The sequence below is a fragment of the Xyrauchen texanus genome, chromosome 11 (genome assembly GCF_025860055.1).
Source record: "Xyrauchen texanus isolate HMW12.3.18 chromosome 11, RBS_HiC_50CHRs, whole genome shotgun sequence".
NCBI classification, from domain to species: Eukaryota; Metazoa; Chordata; class Actinopteri; order Cypriniformes; family Catostomidae; genus Xyrauchen; species Xyrauchen texanus.
The window spans coordinates 42,122,102-42,132,125 of record NC_068286.1 but is presented as its reverse complement, the minus strand read 5'-3'; the positions used below and the strand labels follow the sequence as shown (position 1 = coordinate 42,132,125).

At 44.8% G+C, this 10,024-nt stretch overlaps 1 protein-coding gene across 2 annotated transcripts in view; it reads right to left on the bottom strand.

Moving 5' to 3' along the window:
• Window positions 1-91: 91 nt before the first annotated feature.
• The window catches only part of LOC127651744 (protocadherin Fat 1-like), a 112,444-nt gene continuing 102,511 nt past the window's right edge, over window positions 92-10,024 (bottom strand). Inside the window, exons 23-28 of one of the 2 annotated variants that reach the window (XM_052137725.1) lie at window positions 7,297-7,407; window positions 6,202-6,848; window positions 5,980-6,117; window positions 3,346-3,405; window positions 2,939-2,974; window positions 92-1,726 (exon numbers count right to left, since the gene is read on the bottom strand). In XM_052137725.1, the coding sequence (XP_051993685.1) occupies window positions 1,050-1,726; window positions 2,939-2,974; window positions 3,346-3,405; window positions 5,980-6,117; window positions 6,202-6,848; window positions 7,297-7,407 (1,669 nt within the window). In that variant the 3' untranslated portion in view covers window positions 92-1,049. The remainder of the gene's footprint in view (window positions 1,727-2,938; window positions 2,975-3,345; window positions 3,406-5,979; window positions 6,118-6,201; window positions 6,849-7,296; window positions 7,408-10,024) is intronic. The other variant, XM_052137726.1, reaches the window with a different exon arrangement.

Sequence of the window (10,024 nt, the reverse complement as noted above, 5' to 3'; positions counted from 1 at the left end):
ACCTCTAGAACATGTAGTCCCTGACATTGAATGGTTTATAAAAGTGATGTGAAATGTGCATGAATAAATGCATACAAGGCAAACACCCATTTTAGAGAATAATTTATTGCCAGTAGTAAAGCAGTTAAGCTATTGGCAGTATTTAATAAAAATCATAAAACAAGACCATAGCATTGCTCTCACACACACGCAGACCCTTGAAAAAGTCACATGTCTGTGAATAATCTCGCACTATAAATATATTGGGTCCCATTTTCATGGTGGAAAAAATAAAGATGTTCCAAAGTCACAATTTACAAACAACAACAAATAATAATAAAAAAACAACACATCACAAGAATATGCAGACGACAATCCGTTTATCCTTTCAGACACAAACATGTGTTGTGATGTTCACACATTCATATTCTTTATTTTAGTTATTCATTTATTTATTCTCTTATGCTCTTTTCTTTGTGAATGAACATACAGTAAGGTTGATAATGACACACCATTTGAGTTGGTATACTACTTTTTCAGAAAACAAATATCTACAAAACTTAGTAAAACCTTTAAATCAAAACTGTACATTGAAATTTACAATACAAATGAAGGAGGATTTGTATAAAAAAATCAGTTTGCATGGTTTTACCTCTACAAATACAGATATCATCTTGAAATTATGCTTTTTTTTTCTCCCATTATCATGACAATACCTTTATTTTCTGTGTAAATTGTACATCTCAGCATGGTTCTGTCAGACATCTTGTGCATGATGATTGGTATTTTTTAATGGCACAGCCAAGTCTTATACTCGCTCCAATCCTAAATAATAATAATAACACTGCCCACAAGAGTTACTTGAGACATCCCGTGTTCAGGCAAGTCCAAAACCCTTCCCCAGCGAAAGAAGGATTCATATGCGTATGAGTGTTTGGCATTTACGTTAAGTGTAAGACTACATTTGCTTTCATGTACCGTGTATGTTGTGTGGTTGCAGATTTAATACACAGTCTCCTGTAGCAGGGTTTCATTTAGGCACTTTTGTTATTTTGCTGTTGGATCCAGTGTCAGACTTCAGTATGCTGTTGTTGAGAGTCTAACAGCGGTATGACCAGCCTTTTAAACTGTGCTCCCTCCTCCTCTCCGCCGCTCTCGTAATCGCTCATCATCACCTCCGACTCCTCACAACAGGCCGACATGTCTGAGCAGGATGCCGTGGATGTGTACAGCGACAGGGACATGTTATCTGCGGCCGGGGGATTGAAGTCACGGCCGTAGCCCAGTGGGAAGCCTCCTCGTCTGTATCCTCCAGGGGATCCGGTTGTGGATGATGTGATGGTACTGGTGGGGTTGGTCTGGGATTCCAGGTCTGAAGAGTAATGGTGGTGGGGTAGGAACTGGGTGAGGCTGTAGAGCTGGGGTAAAGGTGGGCGCTGGCGTACCACAGACCCGGGGCTAGATGGGGTGCTGTTTAGACCTCGCGCTGGGGGTTGCAATGTGTCATAGCGTTCCCCGTATTCTGGCACGGGTGGAGGAGGGGGCAGGTCATCGTGGGTGGGAAAATCTTCGGGTGGAGGAGGGAAGTCGCTTTCAATGTCGTATCCACCTGGATAGTAGTCGGTGTCCAGCAAGGCGGGGTCACTGTAAAGGGTGGGTGGGGCCTCCCCTACCTCATACTGAGGGAACTCCTGGATTCCAGGAAGTTGAACGCTTGGCATCCAGTCAGATGTGTCCCAATGATAGCCTGTTGGACGAAAGAAATAGTCAACATCACAGTGATTGTCCAAAGCAAAATCTTTTGATTAGATTAGGGTTACACACTGTCAAAAGGAAGGCTGAGGTCAATTCAACTTCAGTGAGGTCAATATAAAGGAATATTCCAGATTAAACTCTATCAACAGAAGAGAATTCTACCAGCCCTCAGTTTATAAAACATGTACAGGAATGCACTTACGTAAGGTCTATGGGGCAACAGCTGTACACTTGGCCCATTGACTTTTATTGTAAGTGCATGATAACTGTCTTTGTATTTGCCAACTGACTGTACATATATTCCATAATAAGGAACCAACCCCCCCCATCAGAATTACTATATAGTGATGTATATCAATATCGTGATATAAAATTACTTATTTTATTATATAAGATTTTGGTCATATCGGCCGCCACTACTCCAGCTGTACCGGCAACAAACCGTCAGCTGGCAGAGCAGAGTGCAGGGGTCTCGATAGGTTTTTTAACGTTTCAAACTACATAGCTTGACATAACGTCTAAAAATACATAAATAAATAATGTATGGCTTGAGACGCTGAAAACCAGCCCTAATAATACTTTTATTCTATATACTCCGTGAACAAAAATGTAATTGACTTCAACCCACACATAAATCATCACCTAGTTAATACCAGCCAGGTTAGCAGTAATTTAAAACCAACTGCATGCAACATCAGTATCACACCAACACAATACAAATTAAACACACACTCATTTACACACCTTACATGAACATTCACACAGATACAACAAAACAATCAAAAGAAGTCTGAATAAATTTGTAAATTAAGAACTTGACAAAGCCTGACAATGTGCAATTAGTCTACATTAAGATCAATTTTTCCACATCATATTCAATTATGGATCTTTTGATGGTGTGTTTCAAATGAAGTGGTTTAGATTGACTTTGAGGGCATTTCTTAAATCACACTGTAAGTTTAACTCACAAGCACAAATGCAAAAAGACACCTTATTAGTGCTGTGACAAAAATCATACAAATAAATGGCAATGTTGCCTCTTCCGTGGGCCCAATGCCACCAAAAGAAAAGAGTTGTTTTGAAGTTTTTTTGTCACAGAACTGTGGGCATGCAGTTTTTATTAAAGGGAGTAAACAAACAAAATGAAAGCAAAAAACTCAAATCAAAAGGCTTCAGGCAATCCGTATGAAATAAAATAAATCACCTCTTGGGTTCTTGTGTTTGTGAGCCGAGAATGACTCTTTATACAAAGCGGAGAGAAAATAAGAGAGAAAGAGTAGGTGTAGGAGGTGAATACAAAAGATAAGAGTAAACATGAGAGTATGTGAATACAATATTCATGCCATTTGCTTGCACAGAAACATGACACATTACATTTAAAGGTAAATTTCCAATTAAGTGTGACAAGATTACATTACATTTCTCAAATGAGACACCTGATTGGCTAATGAGGCATATGATAGACATTTGTGATTAGTCAATTTTAAAGCATCACTGGACATATTAAGGGTGAAGAAAATGGCATTTTGGGACCTGATAATCACCCATTAGACATTAACGACACTGAGAGCAGACACTCAACAATCAGCTAATGAAGCAGTAAAAGAATACCTTCTTTCTCCACCGAGTCAACAACAGAGCTGACAAGGTGGATTACTGTCACTAGGGAGGCTTGTGGGAAGGGCAGATAAGACAAATCTAACATTAATTTTTCAGAAGAAAACATGACAGAAAAGAAACACCGGAAAGCATGTTTGCGAGGGCGAGAGGAAACAACAGAGACAAAAGCATTTATTTTAATGAGACACTTCATTCTGACAAAACTGATGGCTTGATTTGATTTACCGGTGTGTCAGAACAACAGATAATACTTCAAAGAGATTTACATTTTGACTAGGGTGTGAATTGAGGGATGGGTGAATGGCAGAGGGACTTGATTTTGACAGTAAGGCACACCTCTGGGTTGAGGACAGTGGGAGTGAAGACTGACATTGTGCTCATGATTAATACACATGAACAAAAAAATGGAAGGAAGGATCAGGAAAATTCTCAAAGATAAAACAGAACAAAGACACTCTCTTGCCCCAAAATCAACAGACATGATGGTGAAAAATAAAAAGCGACAGTAAGTTTTAGAATAAATGCAGGTACCTTCCCATAAGGAAATTTCAATACAAATCATTAGTGTATAAGACATTCAGTGGGAGAGTTGTTAGGTCAGGGTCAGGGGATCGAAAATGACAAATGAGGGTCAAGAGTCAAAATTAGATGACTTAAGTCTCTTTCACATGACTCGCTTCAACTCAAGTGTTATGAGTTAGTTCAACCTCCACATTGCAGATAGCTTCACGAATGGTGGTTATACTATTTGAATATTTCTTGATTCACATTCACCTAATGTGCATATAATAGTGGTCGAACAATGTTTTTTTTTGTGTTTTTTTTTTGTTTTTATGTGGAAAAAAAGCAAAGTGGTTGATGGCTGATATGTATGTGTTCAAAGCAAACTTAGATCGACATAAAATTGTGGAAATACAAATAGTAATATAATTGAACCAATATTTACTCTAAGTTTCTCCAAAAACAATTGAAACAATTTACAGAAATGACAAAAAGCATTACAGATTAACAAGATTGTTGGTAGCTTTTGGATTGATGAGGGAGGTAACACTTAAATCCCAAGCATACTTTGGTTAGATGCGAATGCTAGGCATCTGCTTACAGGAAGCTTTAGGGCAGAATTCACTCAACAGCATGAAAGCAGGAGTAATCAGAGCAGAAAGGCTCATTATAGATTGTACTTTATTCACAAAGCTCTGTGCTTTTTGCCCTGCGAAATTGTAATAACATTGTGCTATTATCACCTGAGAAAAACAGGTGGTAAACTGAATTTTATTAGCAGTCCAGCATCCTGGAAAATGCATTCAGCACAGATTTTGTGGTCACGTTTGCACCGTTGCCTGATCTGCATCATTCCTTTAATGAATAGAGCACTATACCAGCATACAAAATGCAAGCAAATAAACAGCACTTTTACTGGGCACAATTTATTTTAATTGCATTCCCCTCTTTATCGTTAGAGGTAACACTTAATCAAAAAGTAATTAGCCAAGTAGGCATGTTATCAGCCAATGCAATAATCTTAACATGACCAAAATATCGGCTAATTAACTGATGTCAGCCTATCACTAGAGTATTACGATAATTTACTGAAAATCTTAATTTGTCTTCAACGTGGTCATACAACTCAGTGTAGCTAGATCAGGATCTGAAAAGGAGCAGACTCTCTTCTATTTTTTTTTATGTTATCCATTCATCACATGAATTGTCCTGTAAATTATTGGCCGTGCTTTGAAAGGTCAGTGGCAAATGGGGTCAAAGATGATATAGTTTGAACTTTGAACGCTGCGTAACAACATCTGACCTGTGCTGGGGGTAACGTATTCTTTGCTCCAAAGAGTGCAAAGCATTGTGAAATGTTGAAGCGATTCACGTGAAAGGACCTAGTAATTAGGATCAGCTGTGACCAACAGAAATGATGAGTGCTGGAGACCCATCATATGTACTTTTCATACCCTGCTTTTACACTCTGAGCTGATGTCTTCAACCATCCATTGGCTTCATTAAGAGAACCAAAAGTGGGAGGAAAAAAGAAGAAAAACAAAACATGAATTCCATACAGAGAACTTAAAAAATACTATATGAGTCATCCTTAGATGTTGCCTTGAACTTATAAAAAACTAACGAAGTAGCCAAGAGCAATAGTGGGGAAAGAAAGACGAAAGAGAGACGAGGGGTTTGGAGAAAAAAAAACATGCTTTCTTTCTTTTATGCATTGAGAATTTCACAGGGCCTTTAGTGATCACTTCCTTCCACCATGGGCAAGTGTTCACTTACGAGCAGGTCTCTATTTTAAAACCTTGCTCTGTGTCTGTGGTGAGATTTGATCCAAATGGGAGCTGAAGCCCCAGTGCAGCGATAAGAAAGAGAGAGAAAGACGACAACACATGACCCAAAACAAATCATCCTTTACACTCAGTTACAGCAGTAAAAGAGAAAAACACAGGGTTAGTAGATGTTCAGTATAAAATCCCAGGCGTTAGTGGCACCATGTGATTGGGCTCAAATAACAAGAGAACATCCTCAAATAACTCAAGATATCATGTTAAATAATAACATAGCATTGACTTAATCACAATCAAAAGTGCAAAAGAAAATAGACTGGTCATCCCCATCTATACGTACCATTGTCGTCACAGGACTCGGACTGGAAGGAGCTGAGAGATTGGACCTCTGACATGCTACCTCTGTTGTTGTAAGGGTGACACGCACTGTCCTCCACTGGTTTCTTACTCAGACACTGGTCCAAGTTCACCACTTTAGCTGTGTGGGAAAGAAAATATTAAATTGTGTTACAAAGGTTACATACACAACATGTTTGGATAACAAATGTGTCCCGGTACGTACCATCGTAATCGTAATCCCAGCTGGGCTTCTGTATTGAGTCGCTGTCGGACACTGAATTGGAGGGAGGGGGAGGAGGCAGGTTAGGTGCAACACTGCAAATGGCCACTGTCTTTCTGTGTCCGTGCACCGAGTCGGGGTTGAACGTGCTGAATTCTGGGTGCTCCGGTATGGCCGATCCCTCAAAGGAGTTGCGGTCCAGATTGTTGCGGGAATCACTGGGAATGCTAGGAGTGTAGGAGATTGGCCGGACCGGGACCTGCGGCGGGATGTCAGAGTAGATGTTCTTGTTGAGTTTGGAGTCAAAGTACGGTCGCTGGAGGAAGGCGTGCGGGGCCCCCATGCCTATGCTGCGCTTGTTGTAATCGTCAGATTTAGATTTTGAGCGCCGACATATGCGCTTGCGAACCACGACGAAAAGGAGGACAAGAAGGAAGATGCTGGAGACGAAGACGACTATTCCGATAACTTCCTCCAGGCCGATGTTCCAAGAGGTGGAGACAAATTCGTTGCGGATTTCGGCACGGAGTTCACACTGTTGTCCGCTGTAGGCCGCAGGGCAGTTACAATTAAAGGAGCCGTATGTGTTTTGGCAGTGACCGCCGTTAGCGCAAGGGTTCTTCAGGCACTCATCAACATCACTGAGGCATCTACACACACACACACACACAAACACACACGCGTGTAATGTTGATACACAGATACTGTACATATACAATTCTAAGTACACAAAACTGCCTAGACAAAATGCAGTAACTACAGCAACACTGAAACTAAGAAACATGACTTAGATGCCTTTGTTTTTGAGTTAATTTCATATCTGTTGCAACAATAACACTCTGTTTTCTCTGAAACTGAGCATAGTTGATACAAAATTGTCTGTCAGACAGATAGTTGTGTAGTTACTTCTTTGTAGCTTTCCATGGCAGAATATCCATATGGGCACATCAGCTCACAAAAACTATAAAATTCCATCGAAAGCATGTCTCAAGGGATGTAGTATCTAATAAAGAAGTACTTCATTATGTGTGCATTTCATACATTGTTGACTTGTTCTATCGAGACTCGCAGGTTAATTCAAAGGGGCAAAAGATGTACCTGTCTCCTTGGAAACCAGGTTCACACTCGCACACAGGGCCATCCAGGCTATCGATGCACTTTCCGCTGTTCTTGCATGGGTTATCTGTGCAGTACGGACCCAGCTGACACCTGACAGAAAATTAAGCCAAAATGTCAGTCAGAAACCCATATTAGTCAATCTCTAAATAAGAAAATCTAAGTTTGGATTGATTATTATTGCAATGAAATTCTCAAATAGAAAATCTATACTGTTTTACTGAATTTAATCAGATTGCCAATCACATCTGATTACATTTCCAATTTAAGGAATTACTGATAAAGTTGCCTGAAACTTTTAAGTATTTTCTAAAGTTTGTTCCCCTTCTGTCGCTCTCTCCACGTTGTGTCGGAGAAGCGACACTAGGGGTCTCTCTTGAGCGCCGATATTCAACTCTGATCTTATTGAAAAGGGCCAATGGGAGTTGGCAGTCAGTATTTGCATACCCCGGCCCCGGACATACGGGTATTTAAGCGGGGCAAATCACGGGAGTTAATTCAGAAAAATTTCTTGAGCCGATGGTCTGTCTGCAGTTTGCTGCGAGTTACACGCCACTTAAGCGTTCCTGTTTTCCTCTGGCGATCTGCATGCTGTTGGATCTTGGCGGCGCACAACAGCGGCTTTCTCCTTCTCAGTGCACGGCGTGCATTGTTGCCCCTGAGCGCCGACAGCGTGAAAAGTACACACACACACTGTGTATTAAAATAGTTTTTACTAAAAGAGTAATTTTCTCTAAAAGAGCAAACACAGCGGCGTTGAGCGTCCTTTTAAGGGCAGCGTCTTTTCAAGATGCCTTTCCGCCCCTGTGTCATTCCTGGATGCTGGTAGAGTGCTCTCCGCTTCAGGCGGCCACAGGCTGTCTCGTGTGTTTGGGCGCGATCACACCGGCGGCGTTTGTGGATGGTTCATGTTCTCGCTGCGAGAACATGACCATGACCACGTTCGCGATCGCGGCTTGCTTTCAACAGAAAGCAAGCCACCCCAGCTGCACCCGCATTGCTCCTACTTCCCACGGGATTAAGGGCGGTCGCGGTTGGCGCTGAGAGGCGATTTGAAGGCGGCAGCGGGTGCAGTTTCGCCGGGTAACCCCCTCGAACCTCCGTTCCCGACACGCTTCGCTGGTCTCCGTCCACGCTTCGTGGCGATAGCGGCTTCGCCTCACGGCCCGGCTGTCTATCCTCCGAGTCGAAGCAGATGAGCTTCGCCGCTGCATCGGAGAGTCGCGGTGTCTGATGCCGAGGACTCCCTGGACTGCCGCCGGGCCAGCAGGCCCAGGCTGAGCCGGCAGCTCAGATGTCCGACATGCTTGCCGGGCCGTCTTGGCGTGGGGTTGGACTGGAACCCTCCATCCTCCCCACAGCCGTCTCGGTTGGATGATTGGTTCCTGGGGGCAGCGCGCGTTCGCGGCCTCGCATCCCCGGTCCCTTTCTTCCGGAGGTGCATGATGAGCTGGCGTCTCGTGGAGAGCCCGCTCTCCGCTCGTCTAGATGCCACCAGCTCCACTCTCTCCACCCTCGGCCGGACAGTGCCCGCGAGTGCGAGCGATTCCCCAGGTTGATAGGGCAGTTGCGCACCATCTATGCCCGGTAGCCCTACCTCCTGGCGGGGTAGCCCGTACTCCCATCCAAGCCCTGTAGGACAACATCCTCGCTTCATGCTAAGGCCTACACTCACGGCTGGACGCGCTGCCTCCGCCCTGCATGCGATGGCCCTCCTGCAAGTCCACCAGGCCAAAGCTCTCAGAAACATGCACGGGGTGGACCTGATCCTGATGTGCTGCAGGAACTGCGCTCAGCGACCGACCTCGCCCTGAGGCGGCGAAGGCCACAGCGCGGGCACTTCGGACAGGCGATGGCCACCCTAGTGGTCCAGGAGCGCCATCTTTGGCTCAACCTGGTCGAGATGCGTGAGGCTGACAAAAACCGCTTCCTGGATGCACCTGTCTCCCAGATTGGCCTTTTGGTGACACCGTCGAGGACTTACGCCCAACAGTTCTCCGCGGTGAAGAAGCAGGCGGAGGCCATTTAGCACATCATGCCCGCCGCCAGACCTGCGCTCACGGGCCCTGCCCGTCTGCCCGCCCGGCGTCCCCTGCTGAGAAACCAGCTCCTGCTCCGCCTCAACCGGGCCCAGCTCTCAGCCCCAGCGTCGAGCACTCCGCGAGGCGGCGCCGCCCCTGTCTCCACGAACCCCTCCAGGACCGGAAGGCTCCCAAGCGTTCCTGAGACAGCCGACCCAGAGCCGAAGGCGTTAGCTCTGGAGGTGGTAAGACAGCTCCGTCCCGGTGGAGGGCGGGAGGAGAATCCTTTGTTCTTTCATTTGCCACACCCCTGGCGGGGCTGTGGTACCCACATTCTCAATAAAAGAGCTATTTCCTTTGCCTCTGGGTCACCTGGCCCGCAAATGCGTTTTCACGGCAATGTGCTTTCAGATCACAACAGTCCGGTACACGGACGCGGCGATCCGCCTTCCGCCTGCCCACGACTGTCCCCGGCCGGCCGGTTCAGAGCGAGTCAGAGGGCGCCAACATCAGACCTCCTCCTCAGTCAAGAACCCACCCCTGCGGTAGCGAACAAGGTAAGTGCTTTGAGTCTATTCTCAGCACCTCAGCCTCAGGCACCAGCGAAGCCGCCCGGCGCTGCATTACCTGTTCGCCCGCTGCGAGGCCCGCCGGGTACGTCCAAAATACTTCGTCCCTTTGGTGCCCCT